Consider the following 23,363-nt stretch of genomic DNA (forward strand, 5'->3'; position numbering starts at 1 on the left):
AGACCTAGTCTGTTCATTATATACATCTACATGATGTATTGTTACACCATGTAGGAGCAGTATAGACCTAGTCTGTTCATTATGTACATCTACATGATGTATTGTTACACCAACAAAAAAAAGGGAAATTATATTATTTTATACTAATACAATTGCTCAGAGAAAGAGATATAGTTTAAAATGTAATTCTCAAAAGGTGGGGGTCTGAATTATTGCCATATTATTATTATTGCCAATTATTTTCAATACTCCAGCACCCTCCCCTTGGGAGGATAATGACACTGACATGTTTTATGAGGTTAGAGAACACATTGGGAGGGATCTTGACCATTCCTCGATACAGAATCTCTCCAGGTCCTTGATTTATTTTGTCTGCGCTTGTGGACTGCCCTGTTCAATTCAAACCACAGGTTTTCAATGGAGTTCAAATCCGAAGACTGAGATGGCCATAGAAAAATGTTGATGTTGTGCCCAATTAACCATTTCTTTGTGGATGTTGATGTGTCTTGCTGGAAGATCCACTTATGGCCAAGTTTCAGCCTCCTAGCAGAGAGGTAACCAGGTTTTGGGCTAAAATATCCTGGTAGTGGGAAAAGTTTATTTATTTATTTTATTCATACATTTTTGCTCATTTTTATCAAGGGTATCAATAACTAGGGGCTTATTTTGATATCTAGTTATTTTACTGAGTCAGATATACAGATGTGGAGTAGATATAATGCCAGCAGCATACCACCCTGCATACCACTGCTGGCTTGCTTCTGAAGCTAAGCAGGGTTGGTCCTGGTCAGTCCCTGGATGGGAGACCAGATGCTGCTGGAAGTGGTGTTGGAGGGCCAGTAGGAGGCACTCTTTCCTCTGGTCTAAAAAAAAATATCCCAAATATCCCAGCTGCAAATGAGAACGTGTTCTCAGTCAATTTACCTGGTAAAATAACGGTAAAATATAAATAAATAAAAATATAGAGTTTGTTTTAAACTCTCATAAAAAATCTGAACTAATCAAACAACACTTGTTGCTCTTTGTACGTGTTGATATAATATTCTTATTTAATGGAGAGGAAAAAAACGTTTCCTTAAACTGCTTTATAATATTATAATTCAATGAAGGAAAAAAAAAAGTTTTCCCTCCTCAACTGCGTTTACTCACTCCAGACAGCAGAAGGCGATATGTGTCTTTCAGGCGATGTTTCTAGTGTGACGTATAATCTAGTGGACGGAACGCTTCTTTAACAACTGCAGCCACCTCGGCAGCTCGCTAGCCAACAAAGTCATTCAAGTTCTTTAGACAATTTCGTGGTTTATTTGCCACTATGATTTAAACATACTTATGTGGAAACAACTAGCTACCCCATTTAATTTAATATTTACGTTGTAAGTCAACTAGCTGGCTGGTTAAGTTAGCACTAGTCTATTCGCTAATGCTAACTAGCTATTATCCACGACCATGAGCTCACTAAGGTACTCTCCTCCTGCTAAAGAAGAGGTCTGCTGGACTGAGAAAGAAGCTCTCGTGAAAGAGGAGGAGGAGGAGAATGATGTTACAATACAAAAACGAGTAGAGGGTGAGGGTGTTACCGTGAAAGAAGAAGAGAAAGACGTTACAGAGAAAGAAGAGGAAGACGCATTCAGAGTGAAAGAGGAGGAGGATGTTACTGTGAAAGAAAATGAGGAAGATGCAGTTTTTGGAGTGGAGGATGAAGTGAAAGAAGATGAAGACGTTTTTGGAATGAAGGATGAAGAGGGAGAGATCACTGTCACTTTAGAGGAGGACGAAGAAGAGAAGACTGGAGAACTGATTAACACAAGTAAATACAGTGAGTACTATCTTATAAAACAGGGACATTGATCTAATTAACACCAGTAAATACAGTGAGTACTATCTTATAAAACAGGGACATTGATCTGATTAACACCAGTAAATACAGTGAGTACTATCTTATAAAACNATTAACACCAGTAAATACAGTGAGTACTATCTTATAAAACAGGGACATTGATCTGATTAACACCAGTAAATACAGTGAGTACTATCTTATAAAACAGGGACATTGATCTTGATTAACACCAGTAAATACAGTGAGTACTATCTTATAAAACAGGGACATTGATCTTGATTAACACCAGTAAATACAGTGAGTACCATCTTATAAAACAGGCAAACTCTGCAGTTGTTGAACTATAGTGTGATTTTTAAAAGGGCATTCTACACTTGAATATGTTTTTGTACTGTCGGAATTGTTCCTGACGTTCTCCAGTGATTTTTAAACTTTTCCTGTTGAAAGTGATATATAAATACAGTAAAGTATAAACACACTAAAGGGAAAAAAATAAATGTTTTGAACAAAATAGTGTTTTTTTAAACAACTGCAAACTAGAAGGAGTGAGTGATGTCATAGTAAAGCATTCAAGGAGTTGGCTTGATGGGAGTTGTGATGTCATCCAATAGGCGACAGTCTTCATGTGAATATTCATTATTCTTTTTTAAATCCTTCATGTTCTGTCAAGTTGGTTGTTGATCATTGCTAGAAAGCCATTTTCTAGTCTTGCCATAGACTTTCAAGACGATTTAAGTCCAAACTGTAACTAGGTCATTCGGGAACATTCAATGTCATCTTGGTAAGCTCCTCCAGTGTAGATTTGGCCTTGTGGTTTAGGTTATTGTCCTGTTCGTACAGTTTTTTGTATTCAGTCTCTGAAATGCACTCTACCTACGTAACATTTAGTGTCTTCTTATATTACACTGGGAAAACAGTTTTCATGAGCACAGAAATCCTAAATAATTTCAGAGTTTGCTAAATCCAATGGTTGTAATTGAGAGTCACCTTAACTTTATTGACAACACCCAAATGGATACTGTCATTAATGCAGTTTTTCAATAATTACACATAATACTTAATTTTGTAGCTGGTTAGTTACAGTCACATGTTCAACTATCATCAGCTGATCCAGGAAATCATTTTCTGAATTCCAGTCAAATGACAAACATCACGACATGGGTATATTTGTTGTTAGGTGAAGTTATGGGTCCTACAGTACGTCTATGTTTTTGTTAGCTGAGGTTATGGGCCAATTTCTAAGCACTTAGTGTACAAACCCTTATTGTCAGGCTGATGGCAAAGCTAGCCAAATAGCATTTTACTGGTTGAAGTGTTTTTTTAGTATAAAGCAGTTGATTTGAGACAAAAACACAAACATTACATTAAGCAGGAGATTCAAACGAGCCTTACAATTATAATCCAAAAGTAATGCGTATTGCACTCATAAGTAACCTGTAAATGGAGGATATTTTTGCTGTCAGCCATGAGACCTCCCCTGGGTTTTCCCCCACGGTGGTGAACTAGTGAATAGACACAGAGCTTAATGTAAGTTTCCTTGAGTAGCACTCCCGATCTTGCGCTGATAGTGCGCTGTAATATTGAGAATACATTGTGAAAAACTAAAATCTTCGCTCACCATTTTTGCTCCAACCAGATATACTACATCCATAACTAGTGGTTTCCTCATTACCAGATATACTACATCCATAACTAGTGGTTTCCTCATTAGCAGATATACTACATCCATAACAAGTAGTTTCCTCATTAGCATGGAGGAGTTTTTGCAACCAAATTGTGTGTGCATCGCCCTCGTGCGGCCATCTTAGCAAACACAGAAAGGGGCCAAAATTGGAGACCAAAAGTCATCTGGCACACTGCTTAGGATTTCAACAACTTTAATAACTTATTTCTAACCTACAATCATCAATGTTACTACTAATGTGAAAACAAGACAACATTTGACTATTCTTGCTCATTTTAAGACAATTGTAAAATAATTGTAACATTCATTACAGACTTAAATTGTTTACAACATCATGGCTACGCTGTTGGCATCACCTTTTACAGTGGATTTCCTCTGTTGTGGGCCTTTAACCGTCTGTCTGACTTTGTTGTTCACACAGGAGAGAGACGTGGCTATCGTGAATCCTATGGGGAGCCTCAACAACCTCATGATGCTGATGAGGCAGAGAAGAGTCTCTCCAGATCAGAACACCTCAAGAAACACCCGCAGAGATCCACAGGGAAGAGAATTCACTGTTGCTCTGACTGTGGGAAGAGATTCACCTCCTCATCAGGCATTAAAATTCATCAGAGAATCCACACAGGAGAGAAATATTTTAGCTGTACTCAATGTGGGATGAGTTTTACTACATCTGGCGCTCTGACTTTACACCAGAGAACACACACAGGAGAGAAATCTTCTAGCTGTGATCAATGTGGGAAGAGTTTTACTGAATCTAGCAATCTGACTCTACTCCAGAGAACACACACAGGAGAGAAATCTTATAGCTGTGGTCAATGTGGGAAGAGTTTTGGTCAATCTAGTGATCTGACTGTGCACCAGAGAATACACACAGGAGAGAAACCCTATAGCTGTGATCAATGTGGGAAGAGTTTTATTACATCTAACATTCTGACTCGACACCAGAGAACACACACAGGAGAGAAACCTTATAGCTGTGACCAATGTGGGAAAAGTTTTACTGAATCTAGCAATCTGACTCGACACCAGAGAACACACACAGGAGAGAAACCGTATAGCTGTGACCAATGTGGGAAGAGTTTTGGTCAGTCTAGCGATCTGACAGTGCACCAGAGAACACACACAGGAGAGAAACCGTATAGCTGTGGTCAATGTGGGGAACGTTTTGGTCAATCTGGCCATCTGACAGTACACCAGAGAAGACACACAGGAGAGAAGTATTTTAGCTGTAATCAATGTGGGAAGAGTTTTATTACATCTAGCATTCTGACTCAACACCAGAGAACACACACAGGAGAGAAATCTTATAGCTGTGACCAGAGATAATCTGATAAAAGATCTCTGATCAAATATCAGAAAATACATAGATGGAGTTGTTTCATGATATCAATGAAATAATGTCACAATGTAGAATGTTTTAACATTGTAGTATGAGTATTTTAATGTCACAATGTTTGCAGTTTATCAATTGATTTCAGCATGATATGGATATTAGCCTCGGGGAAAATCCAGGCTCTGATTTGAAAGAGTACTATTTATGTGATTTAACAAAACGTGACTAACAAAAAAATTGTTATGTTACACGTTGGTGACCCACTTGAATCAAAATGCAACACTTCAAAATGTATCTAGCTGTTTACTACATTGGTGACCCACTTGAATCAAAATGTAGCTAGCTGTTTTCTACAAATTGTCCTCTAACCAGTGATGTACACATTATTCCCAGATTCCGTGTGGTTTTTGAGCTGTTAGTTTTAACAGGACATGCAACCTCATCTCCCTCCTCTCGCACAGTTGATTTCAACATGATATCGATGAGTTATGACAAATAAGTGTTGTGTTCCTTTGTTCAGCGACCCCTACATTTAAATGCATCACTCCAAAATGTAACTGACTGTCTTTTGCAGGTTGTCCTCTAAGCAGTGAGGTGAAAGATATCTCCAATTTCCATGTGTTTTTTTAGTTGTGTTAATTTCAACAGCACTTACAACCTAATCGATATCAGTGATTTATTGCTACTTGTCAAAACAACAGCGTTTCTGGTGCTTGTGCAGTTTATAAGGTGCTTGTTTTAAAAAATACAAGTAACATGATTATTGTGGCAGATGTTTGTGTATATAGCACATTTTATGTATATAGCACATTTTATGTTTAGGTTTTCAATTTATCCCAAACTGTTTCTGCATATTGGTTATTGATTTGGACACGTCAAAACTGTGTTTTGACATTGGGCTATTCCACCTAGCAAAATGTAATTGAAAAGACGTTGAAAAGAAGATTATGCCCGATGTCCAATATACGTTCGGTTGTAGGGGAAAGTTGAAAATATGTATTTTCGGGTAGTTTTTTCAGTGACTTGAAAATAACTTAATTTCAACTTACTTGCAGGTAGCCTAGTGGTTAGAGCATTGGGCCGTCATTGTAAGCCAGAATTTGTTCTTAACTGACTTATTTACAATGACTGCCCAACGCTCTAACCACTAGGTTAGTGGTTAGAGCTCGGAATTCAATCCAGCAACCTTTCGGTTACTGTTAAATGAAGGTTAAAAGAAAGAAAGAAATACACATGGACGCAGTATAATACATTTCTCTATTAACAATCTTACATCACTCCAGTATTTCTTGATAACAGTCAAGTGCTAATTGTCTTTATTCCACTGCTGAAGAAGCATGTCTCAAATCACCTACTCATATTTCAAACATTCAAAATATATACATTTATATTATTCCATGCCTCACCATTAAGTTAATTATTGCCAATACATATTAACAAAGGGGGGTACATTTGATCAGAATTTATTTTGACTGCACGTTTTTCCGTAATGGAGATGAGTTTTGTTTGGACTCGTTCCAAGTGGAATAGAGGCTAGGGAGTTTTAGGAAGACGAGAGTTCTAGAAGCTAGTGAGTTTTAGGATTCTATAGAAAGAAAAAGGAGAAAAGATACGATTGTATATTATTATTTAGAAATACGTGTTTTTAATTGTTGACAGCCAGTAGACACCATGTTTATATTGTAGAAGGTGAAGCATTGTAGTTGATTATAATGTGAAATGGAAGTTGTTTCTGTTGGTGGTAAGCAAACTTGTCAAACAAAAATATAGGATATATTTGTTGTCTTAAGGGGGAAGGTGTTACAGGCTTTGGTTTTTCCATTTATGTTTTGAGGTTGGATTGGTTAGTCAGTATGTGTTACACCTGTGCTGGCTTCTCCATCTCGTTAGCAGGAAGGTGTTTCACCTGACCTGGCCCAGGTTCTATTTAAGAGTGTCTGGCCCAGTGCTCCAGTTGTCTTGATAGATGTGGAGAGTCAACACCTTTTAGTTGTGCTACTATTTTGGTTTGCTTCCTGTGTTTAAGTTTGGTGTGGATTTTTCTTTTGTTTTTCCTGTTTCCATTGGGTTGCATCCATGTCTGAAATGCGCTGTATAAATAAAGCTTGATTTGAACATATTGTAAGTCAAATGAACCCAATGACCGACCAATCAACAGACTCTTGGTCCATCTTAGTATGAAAAACAGTATCAATCCCACCTTTCAAGCCTGCTGAAGGCATGGTGGAGTGGTAAACACCACCCCCGGCTCTACCAGGGGCTTGAGGTTTACTCCCACAGCTCTGCTTATGTCATGTTCTGTGGCCTTGCCGTTCCATTTCTTGACTGCCGCTGCAACACAGAAACACATTGTCATATTATATAAAACACTCAAAGTAATGGATATGGAGCATCTATGGCCTCAGTTACACCTGGCACCTAAATGTGACTTCTGTCATACGATCACTCCAAGCTGCATTAGGTTCAGATCTACCAGGATTGACATAGTCTGGATGCAGTCAGGCCACTGAATATGCATAAGCAACGTAAAGAGATGGGGTGAATGAGTGGGGAAAAGTACATTTTACACATGACCTTCATAATAAATCAAATGTTATTTGTCACATACATATGTTATTGCAGTTGTAGCAAAATTCTTGTGTTCCTAGCTCTAACAGTGCAGTAATATCTAACTAAATGATGGTGTTCCTAGCTCCAACAGTGCAGTAATATCTAACAACTTCACAACAAATACCTAATACACACAAATCTAAGTAATGGAATAAGAATATATAAATAGATGGATGAGCAATGTCAGAGCAGCATAGACTGAGATACAGTAGAATAGGATAAAATACAGTATATACATATGAGATGAGTAATGCCAGATATGTAAACATTATTAAAGTGACTAGTGTTCCATTCCTTAAAGTGGACACTGATTTCAAGTCTGTGTATGTAGGCAGCAGCCTCTCTGTGTTAGTGATGGCTATTTAACAGTCTGATGGCCTTGAGATTGAAAAACAGCTTCTGTCTCTCGGTCCCAGCTTTGATGAACCTGTACTGACCTCGCCTTCTGGATGATATTGGGCTGAACAGGCAGTGGCTCGGGTAATAACAAAGAACAAATGTGTGTGCCTGAGGGGAAATTCACTTTCATACAGCCAAAAGGGGTAAGAAATTCCACCAATATCAGTGGACAATTTGCACTAATGTAAATAAACATAGATAATGGAAAGTATTCCCTTTTGCTTACGTGATGAACCGCTAAGGGGACATAAGTATTTACCATCTAAACCATGTGTGATCTCTCACCTCTCTGGCTGTAGAAGTGTTCTTCCTAACCAGTYCCTCAACAGCTCTCTGACTGAGCTCCACCCTCACTGGGTCTTGAGAAGAGAGGAAGACTGAGGAGGGATGGAAGGATGAATTGATCAGTCACTCAATAAAGTGTAGAGCTGCTGTCTATGCTGTCTGACAAAATCACTATTTTAGTAGTTCATTAAAGCAAATTAGGGATCGTTATAAAATACAGTGGTGGGAAAAGTACTCAATAGTTATACTTGAATAAAAGTATAGATACCTTAATAGAATGTTAATCAAGTAAAAGTGAAAGTCACCCAGTAAAATACTACTTCAGTAAAAGTATTTGGTTTTAAATATACTTAAGTATCAAAAGTAAATGTAATCGCTAAAATATAATTCAAATCATTTCACATTCCTTATATTAAGCAAACCAGACGGCACCATTTTCTTGTTTTTACTATTTATGGATAGCCAGGAGCACACTCCAACACTCAGACATAATTTACAAACGAAGCATCTATGTTTAGTGAGTCAGCCAGATCAGAGGCAGTAGGAATGACCAGGAATGTTCTCTTGATAATGTGTGAATTGGACCATTTTACTGGACCATTTTACACCTAAGTATTAGATTTACTGCCATGGTCTAGTATGTCACCGCCTCAGACACCACTCACAATGCTGGCTGAGGTACGAGTAAAACATGACATATTATTTCCTAACCATTCACAATGCTGGCTGGGGTACGAGTAAAACATGGCATATTATTTCCTGATTGTCAAAAAATCCTACCTCCCCTTAATCAACTAGTCTCTCACTGTTTAACCAGAATAACATGAGTTGTGTCCTTCACACTGTTAGACTGTTAGTCCATAATCAACTAGTCTCTCACTGTTTAACCAGAATAACATTGTTTGCTGGGCTCCCCGATTGAGCCATCAATCCCCTGCAATTTATCCAGAACGCCACAGCCCGCCTGGTGTTCAATCTTCCCAAGTTCTCCCATGTCACCCTGCTCCTCCGCACACTCGAAGCTCGCTCTCTCTACTCGGGGTACGACAGTTGACAGTCTTTTAGGCGATGCAGCCAGCGTGTGACGTATAATCTAGTGGACGGCACACTTCAACAATAACAGCTAGTCCGCCACCTCAGTAGCTAGCGAGCCAAAATAGCCGACCGATTCAAACTGTTTATGCTGTTTCGGTTGATATTAGTCACTGTGTTTTACAACCCACTTCGTTCGTATCTACTAGTTGCCCCATTTACTTTAATATTAACGTTGTTGGTAGTCAGCTGTCTCGTTAATTTAGCACTAGCCGCTAATTATAGCTAGCTAGCTAACATCCCGACCATGGACTCGCTAAACTACTCACTCGCTGTTAAAGAAGAGGAGGTCTGCTGGACGGAGAAAGAGGCTCTGGGGCTGAACATTGTCGTGAAAGAGGAGAAGGAAGAGGAGGATGTCACAGTAAAAATAGAAGTAGAGAGGGAGGAGGAGGGAGAGATAACTGTCATATTGAAAGAGGAGGAAGAAGAGGAGGAAGAAGAGGAGGAGACAGGTAAGAAACACCATTACGTACTAATCTCAATAACGGGCACAAACTGCAGTTGTTGAACTGATGTGTGGTTTTAAAACGGCATTATGCACTTCCTACATCCATTTATATCAATGCCATGTATTGTTGAACAAAGTAACTTATACATGCTAAATTCAACTGTCGCACCCCCATCAAATCCAAAATTGGTTGTTTTACTCCAATGTTTGTAAACAATATGGAAACAAACACTGTAGCCTATATCGTAATGGTAAAACTATAATGTTGATATCATGGATGGTCGGTCAGTCCTTGCATCCATAGTTCTGTCTATGAATTTGAGTGGTTACGTTTCTCCAGCCACATCCCTCAGCTTATTACCGAAACAGTTGTGGGTTGACCACTTTGGTAAACATTGTTTCTGATTTAAATGTAAAAAGCATGGCTGTCCTGTCGTGGAATCGCCCCATGACTAAGAAAAATCATGAATGATGAGTGAGAAGCTGGGGGTGTTTGATCTTTGTGCCTCTGTAACTTTGTCACTCATCATTAATCATGAATTCATGATTATCCATAAGCATCATGGTAGTGTTCAGAAACATCTTCTATTCAGACTTCAAATAAAAGTGACTTAAATCACAGTTCATTCAGTTTCTATGGGCAAAACACAAACTGCAAGTGCATGCAACAAGTTTGTAGTCACAAGCTTAACTTTTGACTATTTTTCCAAAGACTTATGACTTGTCCAAATGAGGGGACTAGATACATAAAGTTCTATCATCGTTGTTTTTCAATGTTGGAGTTTGCTCTCACTGTCTGCTGCTGGTGAAGAGACGTCAGATTCTCGTCTATCAATCACAGATGCGTTATTTGATTTCCTGCTCGTATTCTGGGCAAGACACGCCCCTGCTGAAGCTGAAGTGCTGTGATCGGCTGCTGGCTGTATTCTGGGCAAGACACGCCCCCGCAGAAGCTGAAGTGCTGTGATTGGCTGCTGGTCGTATTCTGGGCAAGACACGCCCCCGCGGTAGCTGAAGTGCTGTGATTGGCTGCTTGTCGTATTCTGGGCAAGACACGCCCCCGCTGACGCTGAAGTGCTGTAATTAGCTGCTTGTCGTATTCTGGGCAAGTCACGCCCCCGCTGAAGCTGAAGTGCTGTGATTGGCTGCTGGTCGTTAGTCTCGAGCGAGAGAACTTCGTTGCCTTCCCGCCAAACTGCACTAGAGTGACCTCGAGCACTTTGCCCGCTGCGCCCTGAAATCAGAGAGTTAAACTGACCGGAGTTACTTCAGATGGTTTCCCCATCAGCTGGTGAAGATGGAGGACTCCGATAGGACACAGACGAGGTAATAATGTTGATATATCTTCTGAGTCCTATTTTCTGCTTTGGTAAACTAGTCATTGCCAGCAGCATACCACCCTGCATACCACTGCTGGCTTGCTTCTAAAGCTAAGCAGGGTTGGTCCTGGTCAGTCCCTGGATGGGAGACTAGATGCTGCTGGAAGTGCTGTTGGAGGGCCAGTAGGAGGCACTCTTTCCTCTGGTCTAAACAAAGATCCCAATGCCCCAGGGCAGTGATTGGGGACACTGCTCTGTGTAGGGTGCCGTCTTTCGGATGGGACGTTAAACGGGTGTCCTGACTCTCTGAGGTCATTAAAGATCCCATGGCACTTATCGTAAGAGTAGGGGTGTTAACCCCGGTGTCCTGGCTAAATTCCCAATCTGGCTTCAACCATCACGGTCACCTAATAATCCCCAGTTTACAATTGGCTCATTCATCCCCCTCCTCTCCCCTGTAACTATTCCCCAGGTCGTTGCTGCAAATGAGAACGTGTTCTCAGTCAACTTACCTGGTAAAATAATGGATAAATAAAATAAAAATAAATAAATAAAATAAAACTAGCTGTTTTTCAACGCTAGGTTACAGGGTGAATGAGTCACTGGCTAGCTAGCTTGGTATTTGTTATTCAACGCTAGGTTACAGAGTGAATGAGTCACTAGCTAGCTAGCTAGGTATTTGTTATTCAATGCTAGGTTACAGAGTGAATGATTCGCTAGCTAGCTATCTGTTATTCAACGCTAGGTTACAGAGTGAATGAGTCGCTAGCTAGCTAGGTAGTTGTTATTCAACGCTAGGTTACAGAGTGGATGAGTCACTAGCTAGCTAGCTAGGTAGTTGTTATTCAACGTTAGGTACAGAGTGAATGGGTCACAAGCTAAGTTAACGTTAATGTTAGCTAATCAAGTCAGCAGAAATTGTAAACTAAGGGGCCTTATTTTGACATGAGTGTCACCAGTAATTCGTATCACTAAGAATCATTAGAAAGTAGTTGTTGAGGAGGATGTGTCCTCAGAGGAGAGGCTGAGTAGAGAGGAAACCTCATGCCCTGCGTGACCAACAAGGAGAGATTTCACTGTGCCAACCCTGGGAATAATATCTCAGAGTACCCAGCATTGAGGTTTGTCAGTTTTTATTGAGGTTAAGCTTAGCTGGAGGACCGGTCACCTGGCGGTCTGATCACCTGGAGGTAGGGATGCACGATATATCGGTAAGCATATCGGAATCGGACGATATTAGAAAAAATCTGCCCGTTGTCTAGTTTAACGGCCATGTGCCAAACCGATGTCAAAACTGACGTGCATACCTATATAACGTAGGTAGATGACGTAATGACGCCACAAAATATGTTGCGCTACACTTGCAACACAGCATTCCTAACCTAGCCCACAATGTCTGCTGTGTGGATCGAGCAGTCAACAAGTCCAGCAGTCATTTGAAAGAGTAAGAACATTTCAGCGAAACAACTCAAAGGTGAAATACATTAACGCCAAGATAATGGAATTCACTGCCCATGACAATCAACCGTTCTCTGTCGTGGATGATGTGGGCTGGTCGAGCCCCGGTACACACTACCAAGTAGGAGCTATTTTACAGATGTGAGCATTAGCTGGAAAAGATGGAAACGGACACAGTGACAGTGCGCACCGAGGAAGAGAGGCCACGGACAGACCGAGCAGAAACTTAACTTCTTGACATGTATGATGAAATCCTGGTTGAGAATGAAACGACTGAACAAATGAACAACGGAACAGCACAGCAGCAGAAGAAAGTCTGGACTAAAGCCCTTGACAACCTGACACACTGTGGTAGTGAGTAAGGCCCTTGACAACCTGGCACACTGGTAGTGAGTAAAGCCTTTGACAACCTGACACACTGTGGTAGTGAGTAAAGCCCATGACAACCTGGCACACTGGTAGTGAGTAAAGCCCATGACAACCTGGCACACTGGTAGTGAGTAAAGCCCTTGACAACCTGACACACTGTGGTAGTGAGTAAAGCCTTTGACAACCTGGCACACTGTAGTAGTGAGTAAGGCCCTTGACAACCTGGCACACTGTGGTAGTGAGTAAAGCCTCCCAAAATCCTAAATAAATGCACTCGAGCATCATGGTAGTTGTAGGCTAAATGTGTTTGACATGAATATATTAGGCTATTTATTCAGATCCGTGTCATGTTGACATCACCATTTTCTTTTTCTTCCATTTAATAGTTGTTCAACAGTTGTCTGTATTGTCTTAACTTGTTTTCCCAAGATGAAAGACGAAACCCCCGACCCCACAGAAAAGACCCACTCCAACGGACCAATGCTGCACTTCTACCAGAAGCTCCCAGAGCAGTTTATTTAGGGTCAGAGTTGAGATAGCCAGGGATTCCAGAACCCTGTGGGAGCAGAGTCTGTGTAAATACCTCTAAGTATTTATTTCATCACTAATGGAACATTTTGCAGTTGATTGATCCACATAATGAATGTACAGTATGTATTTCATGATTCATGTGACATTGCAAACTAAATTTATCCAATGACGTTTTTAAATGTCAGTCTGTCAATGCTTTGTTAGTTTGATGGAACAAACAAATATAATTTACATGTTTTTGAATGTCAATCTGTCAATGCTTTGTTAGAGTTTGATGGAAAAACAAAATATAATTTACATGTTAAATGAAAAATGTGTTTGTTGTATGAGTGGCATAGCTGTCTCAGATCAGTCAATGAATGGCTGTGGTATTGGTGGACAGAATGAAACAGGGTATACTGTATGTGTTACTATGGCTGTGGTATTGGTGGACAGAATGAAACAGGGTATACTGTATGTGTTACTATGGCTGTGGTATTGGTGGACAGAGTGAAACAGGGCCTACTGCATGTGTTACTATGGCTGTGGTATTGGTGGACAGAATGAAACAGGCCTCTGCATGTGTTCTATGCTGTGGTATTGGTGGACAGAATGAAAAGGCCCTACTGCAGTGTTACTATGGCTGTGGTATTGGTGCAAGATTGAAACAGGGTATACTGATGTGTTACTATGGCTGTGGTATTGGTGGACAATGAAACAGGGTACTGCATGTGTACTTGGCTGTGTATTGGTGACAGAATGAAAACAGGGCCTACTGAATGTGTTACTATGGTTGTGGTATTTGGTGGACAGAATGAAACAGGGCCTACTGCATGTGTTGGCTGTGGTATTGGTGGACAGATGAAACAGGGCCTACTGCATGTGTTACTATGGCTGTGGTTTGGTGGACAGAAATGAAAGGGCCTACTGCATGTGTTACTATGGCTGTGGTATTGGTGGACAGAATGAAACAGGGCCTACTGCATGTGTTACTATGGCTGTGGTATTGGTGGACAGAATGAAACAGGGCCCAATGTGTTACTATGGCTGTGGTATTGGTGGACAGAATGAAACAGGGCATACTGCATGTGTTACTATGGCTGTGGTATTGGTGGACAGAATGATACAGGGCCTACTGCATGTGTTACTATGGCTGTGGTATTGGTGGACAGAATGAAACAGGGCCTACTGCATTTGCTACTATATTCTGCTATTGTAGTGTGCAACTTCAAAGTAGACATTTTTCCTTAGAAAGATGGGACGTTTGGTTTCCATAAGTGTTGGAAGGAACTGTATTTTAGAAAGTTGGGACGTTTGGTTTCCATACGTGTTGGCAGGGAGAAAATCAGTCTGCCTGACCCCTCTGAGTTTATTAGTGGTCTCTAGTAGGAAGGCTGCAACCATAGAGATGGATAGAGGACTCATCTTTATATTTGTGTCATTATAGAGTCTGTGACTGCATGGGCAGCTCCATAGAGATAGAGGACTCATCTTTCTATCTATGCCATTATAGAGTATGTGACTGCATGGGCAATATCCATTTTAATCTAGTCAATTTTCTTCATCATGATTGTCTGATCCCTCCTGATGGTTGGACATGACTCCAACAGGGTCGACCAGGAGGGATCAGCCATTGAAGTTGGAAGTCCCACCCAATGGCGCTGCCCATGCTAATATGCTCTTTTGGCCACTAGAGGCCTCTATCATTCTCTATGGCATTAACGCACCTAGCAAGCTATATTATGGTGCCTGGTGCTCTCTTCAGCTAGCCAATCAGGAAGATTATCCAGACTAGCGGTGAGTAACCAATCGCAGCACTTCAGCTTCAGTGGGCTTGTTTTGCCCAAAAGACAAGTGGGAAATCAAAATAACGCATCACAGACACCCAGCTCTCTGTTACCACGGTAACAGCCCTAATGACTCCCAATACTTTCATTGAACATGGAACACTGACAAAACCTTCTAAAATACTCCAATACTTGTGCTCCTAAATGTATTCGTGTGCTCTTAACTTAGGAGCACATGTACTCCTTGTAATGACTATATTCCTGTGCTCCTAAATATAAACTTAGGAGCACATGTACTCCTTGTAATAGATGTCAGTGTAGAGCCATAAACTATAATAATAAATCATCTGTAGCAATCAGCAGTTTATCTGTCAGGACAGTGTGGTGTGTAGTGATGAGTTATGGAGGCACTTTGGTGATTCTTGATGTTCAGTTGTACCACTGTTCATCATTACTATTGTATCTAAATTAATTATTTTAACACATTGGTGAAAAGAGACGGGTCAAAAAAACATTACATGGAGCAAATATCCCACATTACTTCTTACTACTAATACATTTCTGGGTTTAGAAACATTACAAAGCCTGCTCATTCGTCTTTTGTGGGGGGGTTTCATCTACCTACCGTAGTGGCTGGTGGACCAAAAACTAACCAAAAACAGACTTAGAAGACAATTGTCAAAGTGTGTAAAAACATTTAAACATTCACTATATTGACTATCTGACTTTGACGTTCACACAGGAGAGAGACTTGACTATCGTGGATCTTCTGGGGAGCCTCAACAACATCATGATGCTGACGAGGCAGAGAAGAGTCTCTCCAGATCAGAACACCTCAAGAAACACCAGCGGAGACCCACAGGGAAGAAACCTCACTGCTGCTCCGAGTGTGGGAAGAGTTACTCAAGATCTGATTCACTAAAAGTACACCAGAGAATTCACACAGGAGAGAAATCTTATAACTGTGATCAATGTGGGAAGAGATGCTCTTCTTCATCAGAACTTACAATACACCAGAGAATCCATACAGGAGAGAAACCTTATAGCTGCTCTCAGTGTGGAATGAGTTTCTCTCGATCATACTCATTGAAATCACACCTAAGAATTCACACAGGAGAGAAACCATATGGCTGTGATCAATGTGGGAAAAGTTTTGCTACCTCAGCTAACCTGACTGCACACAAGAGAATACACACAGGAGAGAAGCCTTACCACTGCTCTGACTGCGGAATGAGCTTTATCACCTCAAGGGAACTACTCCTACACCAGAGAACACACACAGGAGAGCAGCCTTATAGCTGTGATCAATGTGGGAAGAGTTTTACTCAGTCAAACAACCTGATATCACACCAGAGAACACACACAGGACAGAAGCCTTATAGCTGTGATCAGTGTGGGAAAAGCTTTACTCAGTCAGGTCACCTGAAATCACACCAGAGAACCCACACAGGAGAGAAGCCTTATAGCTGTGATCAGTGTGGGAAGAGATACTCTGATTTAAGGGATCTGAATAAACATAATAACATACATGCAGGAGATCCAGATTGTGGAATGACCTCAGATACCAGACCTGGGTAGTAGAACACAGAGTGTGGAATGACCTCCAACACCAGACCACGGTAGTAGAACACAGATTGTGGAATGACCTCCAACACCAGACCTGGGTAGTAGAACACTGCATCATTTTTATATAGAACTTGCGCAGAGCGTTCTATGTTGGACATTTCGGGGAAAAAGTGTGTTTGTGTTGGAGGGGTTGTTATTCACACTCATTATCTTTCGTGATTGAAGTCAACTTTATTTTAATCTTTAGTTTTTCCTCACCACATGGAATGAATGTCAGAATCCTCTCAAATTACACTCCCTAGTGTCTTTCGGTCACTTCAGGGATTTGGTGAGATACCTGGTCACAGAGGAATGGACGTGTTTCTCAGAACCTCTGATGACAAATATGACTCTCTTGATGAGTTGGTGAATTCTGATATTCTGGTTGATTGTGGCTAGTTTCCTGTCTGTTTCTTTATATTTATCATGCCCCCCTTCAGTTAATTTAACCTAGTTTATGATCAAATGATTGAAGCTACATGACCGACCCATTACATTACATCCCATCCATTACATCCCATCCATTACATCCCATCCATCCTCCCCAGACTAAGATATTTTACCAGACGTTATAGTATGCCTGCCAACTGGTCCTGGTCGGGGGACGCTACATGTTGGTGGTATGTCCTGGTCGGAGGGCGCTACGTGTTGGTGGTATGCCCTGGTCGGAGGACGCTACATGTTGGTGGTATGCCCTGGTCGGAGGACGCTACATGTTGATGGTATGCCCTGGTCAGAGGATACAGTTAATAAATAAATAAATACATTTCATAAATACAGTTCAAAAATAAATAGTTAATAAACAGTTGATACAGTGCCTTTGGAAAGTATTCAGACCCCTTGAATTTTTCCACATTTTGATACTTACAGCCTTATTCTAAAATGGATTAAATGATGTTGCTTTAGTCAAATCCTTCTACTCAGCACATATAGTGGACTGGTGTGTGTGTGTGCTTGTAATTGGTGTGTAAACTTTTAATGTTTCCAATTATCACTTTGAATTTGCATTAATCAATGTACGTTTCATATAATGTTATATGATATTAATTAAATAAAAACAATGGTTGAAAGTGAAACTTTTTTCCCTGAACTGCGTTACCCACTCCAGTCAGCAGATGGCGATGTGCGTTTTTCAGGCGATGCTGCCAGAGTGTGACGTATGATCTAGTGGACGGGACGCTTCTTCAACAGTAATAGCTAATCGGCCACCTCAGTAGAACCGAGGTAAAGACAGTTTCAGGCCGGATATTCGCCTGTAGTTTTCCTTACCTCCACCAACAGCAGTTAGGGACCGTCAAATCAAATTGTTCAAATTTCAATAGCTCTTTAACCATTACTCCAAACACTTTCAAAACTGGTTGTAGCATAGACACACATTGCACACCCTTTAGTTTGTCTATTTTTATCTCACATAGTTTTACATTAATTTTTCAAAATGTAGAATTTCTATAGCTCCTTGGTCATGTGACCTACAGACTTCAAACAAGGTTCAGAATGTCCACTGACTATACCTTCATATCACACACTCTGATTAATCTCATGCTATTATACTTAAATCTGTAAGCTTTGCAGGCCTTCATTTTACATGGGTGTTAAATTATTCTTTTTTAAGCAAACAAATGTTCCATACTCACAATAACTATCTTTCACATGGACGCTGAAAAGATCCGCAAATGGCTGTATGTGGTATGGATCAAGGACAGGAGAGGTGTTCAAACAGAGGTGCTTAAAGGAAGGTGCACAGGTAGTCCTTATGAAAAACAATGTTTCATATGCTCTTTTTAATCACAGTAATAGGCAGTGATTTGTCAGTCACAGTGAGCTTGATAACGTGATAAAATCCATTTCATAGCATCACTTTCATATACTGTACACGGATAGGGGGCAGCATTTTCACTTTTGCATGAAATGCGTGCCCAGAGTAAACTGCCTGCTACTCTGTCCCAGATGCTAATATATGCATATTATTAGTAGTATTGGATAGAAAACACTCTGAAGTTTCTAAAACTGTTTGAATGATGTCTGTGAGTATAACAGAACTCATACGGCAGGCAAAAACATGAGAAAAATCCAACCAGGAAGTGGGAAATCTGAGGTTTGTAGTTTTTCAAAGCTTGGCCTACCGAATACACAGTGTCTATGGGGTCAAGTTGCACTTCCTAAGGCCTCCACTAGATGTCAACCGTCTTTAGAAACTTGTTTCAGGCTTCTGCTATAAAGGAGGGGGGAATGGGAGCTGAATGAGTCATGGATTTGGCAGAGTGTCTCAGGCTTGTGACGCGCACTCCCGACAGAGTTAGCTTTTGTTCCAGTGCTTTGCTACAGACAATGGAATTCTCCGGTTGGAACATTATTGATGATTTATGTTAAAAACATCCTAAAGATTGATTCCATACCCCGTTTGACATGTTTCTGCGACCTGTCACAGAACTTTTCGAGTTTTTGTCTGGACGTAGTGCTCATGAAGATGGATTACTGGGCTGAACACGCTAACAACTAGTGGCTATTTGGACATAAATGATGGACTTTATGGAACTTTATGGAACAAATCAGTCATTTATTGTCGAACTGGGATTCCTGGGAGTGCATTCTGATGATCATCAAAGGTAAGTGAATATTTATAATGTTATTTCTAACTTCTGTTGACTCCAACATGGCGGATATTTCTTTGGCTGGATTGGGCTCTGAGCGCCGTACTCAGATTATGCTTTTTCCGGAAAGTTTTTTTGAAATCTGACACAGCGGTTGCATTAAAGAGTATCTTTAATTCTGTGAATAACACGTGTACCTTTTATCAATGTTTATTATGAGTATTTTTAGGATTTCTGTGGCTATCTAAGAAATTCGGCTTGTCACCAAAAGCACTCACAAACTTCTACAGATGCACAATCGAGAGCATCCTGTCGGGCTGTATCACCGCCTGGTACGGCAACTGCTCCGCCCACAACCGTAAGGCTCTCCAGAGGGTAGTGAGGTCTGCACAACGCATCACCGGGGACAAACTACCTGCCCTCCAGGACACCTACACCACCCGATGTCACAGGAAGGCCATAAAGATCATCAAGGACAACAACCACCCGAGCCACTGCCTGTTCACCCCTGCTATCATCCAGAAGGCGAGGTCAGTACAGGTGCATCAAAGCAGGGACCGAGAGACTGAAAAACAACTTCTATCTCAAGGCCATCAGACTGTTAAACAGCCACCACTAACATTTAGTGGCTGCTGCCAACATACTGACTCAACTCCAGCCACTTTAATAATGGGAATTTATGGAAATGTATGTAAAAATGTATCACTAGCCACTTTAAACAATGCCACTTAATATAATGTTTACATACCCTACATTACTCATCTCATATGTATATGTATATACTGTACTCTATATCATCTACTGCATATTGCCATCTTTATGTAATACATGTATCACTAGCCACTTTAAACTATGCCACTTTATGTTTATATACCCTACATTACTCATCTCATATGTATATACTGTACTCTATACCATCTACTGCATCTTGCCTATGCCGTTCTGTACCATCACTAATTCATATATCTTTATGTATATTCTTTATCCCTTTACACTTGTGTGTATAAGGTAGTAGTTGTGGAATTGTTAGGTTAGATTACTCGTTGGTTATTACTGCATTGTCGGAACTAGAAGCACAAGCATTTCGCTACACTCGCATTAACATCTGCTAACCATGTGTATGTGACAAATACAATTTGATTTGATTGGCAAAATCACTGGATGTTTTGGAATCAAAACATTACTGCACGTATCGCGCCAATGTAAACTGAGATTTTGGGATATAAATATGCACATTATTGAACAAAACATACATGTATTGTGTAACATGATGTCCTATGAGTGTCATCTGATGAAGATCACCAAAGGTTAGTGATTAATTTAATCTATATTTCTGCTTTTTGTGACTCCTATCTTTGGCTGGAAAAATGGCTGTGTTTTTTTGACTTGGCTCTGAACTAACATAATCATATGTTGTGCTTTCGCTGTAAAGCCTTTTTGAAATCGGACACAGTGGGTAGATTAACAAGAAGTTTATCTTTCATTTGCTTTATTGGACTTGTTAATGTGTGAAAGTTACATATTTAAAAAATATATATTTTGGAATTTCGCGCTGCCTTTTCAGTGGAATGTTGTCGAGGGGTTCCGCTAGCGGAACGCCTGCGCTAGAAAGGTTAAGACAAATCCTTCTACGTTGAGTATTAGAACGCAGTTTACCTAACCTGATAATGACTTGATATTTGAGTGCATTCACAACAAGCCACCTGCAGACAACTTACAAAATGCAATATTGCATTTGAGGGTTCGTTTTTCTGATGAAAATAGTTATTTGATGCATGGCCTACTATTTCTAACTGGGAAAATAAATTCCTACTATTTCTAACTGGGAAAATAAATTCCTACTATTTCTAACTGGGAAAATAAATTCCTACGTCTTTTGTGAGTAAAATCATTTTTGTGAAGAGGTATGAGGGTTGTGATATGGGTCATTTAATAGTAAAATCATTTAAGGGATCAATACATTTCTATATTGCTTCCCCAGTATCTGCATGAACCATCAGGCCCAGTGTTTTTGGTTGACCCTGCTGGACAGAAAGAGAAGGAGGAATCGGAACACGCTGCATTCAAATTCAGATCTTAGTTATTCCATTGTACTGGATCTAATACATATTAGCATTTTGCATACATTCATAACTGTAATACTTTTTTATGACATACTGTGAAAAACTCTCTTGGCTGCTGGCTCTGTCACTTTCAGACATGCGCAGAGCAGACTTGAACCACAGGGGTTCTCTGTAAAGAGAGAGTAATCCAAAAGGCACAGACACACCCCTTGACTTTCATTTGGCAACGTTGACCTTTATGTATTCTCTCCTGCTTGGCTCTGTTGTGCACCGTCTGGCAGTCTCACTAAAGTGCCAGAGGTATGAGGAGAGACATCCTCCTTTGTATTTATGGGAACAGATATTTCAGATACTTTGGATCCTATTCTTCGACAGTTAGAAGACACAATGCATCAATGCAACAACAAAAAAATATTACTAATTACTGTCCATGAGTAACCTCAACCTTGTGGGTCTATGGGTGTTTGGGCCAATAAAGTACCAACTCAATTCTACCACTGACTAGTCTCTCATGCCCCTATGAACGGGGACACAGGGCAATAGTTTTTAATCTAAACCAGCCCTTTTTTACTGGAGTACACTAACCCCTAATTGGGGCAATTTTCTTGACACACAATAGCAGTTTACCAGTTAACAAGTCAAGATGAACAAAAAGTAGATTGTTGTAAGGGTGTATTACATCCTGTGCTGTCCCCATTGTCATATCCATTCTGGATTCTGAGTGCTAAAATCATAGCTGAAAAGTGCTTTTATGTATGTGTTTCCATCCCTAACTATAACTATTATACTATAACTATTTTCCGCCAAGACAGAACTGCCAAAGGGGGTGGAGTTGCAATCTACTGCAGAGACAGCCTGCAGAGTTCTGTCTTGCTATCCAGGTCTGTGCCCAAACAGTTCGAGCTTCTACTTTTAAAAATCCACCTTTCCAGAAAGGTCTGTTGCCGCTTGTTACAGACCCCCCCTCAGCCCCCAGCTGCGCCCTGGACGCCATATGTGAATTAATTGTCCCCCATTTATCTTCAGAGTTTGTAATGTTAGGTGACCTAAACTGGGATATGCTTAACACCCCGGCCGTCCTACAATCTAAGCTAGATGCCCTCAATCTCACACAAATTATCATGGAACCTACCAGGTACAACCCCAAATCCGTAAACTCGGGCACCCTCATAGATATCATCCTGACCAACCTGTCCTCTAAATACACCTCTGCTGTCTTCAACCAGGATCTCAGCGATCACTGCCTCATTGCCTGCGTCAGTAATGAGTCCGCAGTCAAACGACCACCCCTCATCACAGTCAAACGCTCTCTAAAACACTTCAGCGAGCAGGCCTTTCTAATCGACCTGGCCTGGGTATCCTGGAAAGATATTGACCTCATTCCGTCAGTAGAGGATGCCTGGTTATTCTTTAAAAATGTTTTCCTCACCATCTTAAATAAGCATGCCCCATTCAAAAAATGTAGAACCAAGAACAGATATGGCCCTTGGTTCACTCCAGACCTGACTGCCATTGACCAGCACAAAAACATCCTTTGGCGCACTGCATTAGCATCGAATAGCCCCCGCGATATGCAACTTTTCTGGGAAGTTAGGAACCAATATACACAGGCAGTTAGGAAAGCAAAGGCTAGCTTTTTCAAACAGAAATGTAGATAGTTCTGGGACACTGTAAAGTCCATGGAGAATAAGAGCACCTCCTCCCAGCTGCCCACTGCACTGAGGCTAGGAAACACTGTCACCACCGTTAAATCTACAATTATCGAAAATTTCAATAAGCATTTTTCTAAGGCTGGGCTTGCTTTCCACCTGGCTATCCCTACCCCGGTCAACAGCTCTACACCCCCCGCAGGAACTTGCCCAGGTCCCCCTCCCACTGCTTCCCCTTCACCCAATTCCAGATAGCTGATGTTCTGAAAGAGCTGCAAAATCTGGACCCCTACAAATCAGCTGGGCTAGACAATCAGG

At 40.7% G+C, this 23,363-nt stretch overlaps 1 protein-coding gene across 1 annotated transcript in view; it reads left to right on the top strand.

Moving 5' to 3' along the window:
* The first annotated feature begins 1,491 nt into the window (after positions 1-1,491).
* LOC112068372 (zinc finger protein 271-like) overlaps positions 1,492-23,363 on the top strand; it is a 53,318-nt gene continuing 31,446 nt past the window's right edge. Inside the window, exons 1-5 of the mRNA XM_070438120.1 lie at positions 1,492-1,816; positions 3,943-4,847; positions 9,473-9,698; positions 15,880-16,711; positions 17,025-17,031. Coding sequence (XP_070294221.1) covers positions 1,729-1,816; positions 3,943-4,847; positions 9,473-9,698; positions 15,880-16,711; positions 17,025-17,031 — 2,058 coding nt within the window. The 5' untranslated portion in view covers positions 1,492-1,728. The remainder of the gene's footprint in view (positions 1,817-3,942; positions 4,848-9,472; positions 9,699-15,879; positions 16,712-17,024; positions 17,032-23,363) is intronic.

The sequence above is a fragment of the Salvelinus sp. IW2-2015 genome, unplaced genomic scaffold, assembly GCF_002910315.2.
Source record: "Salvelinus sp. IW2-2015 unplaced genomic scaffold, ASM291031v2 Un_scaffold467, whole genome shotgun sequence".
NCBI classification, from domain to species: domain Eukaryota; kingdom Metazoa; phylum Chordata; class Actinopteri; order Salmoniformes; family Salmonidae; genus Salvelinus; species Salvelinus sp. IW2-2015.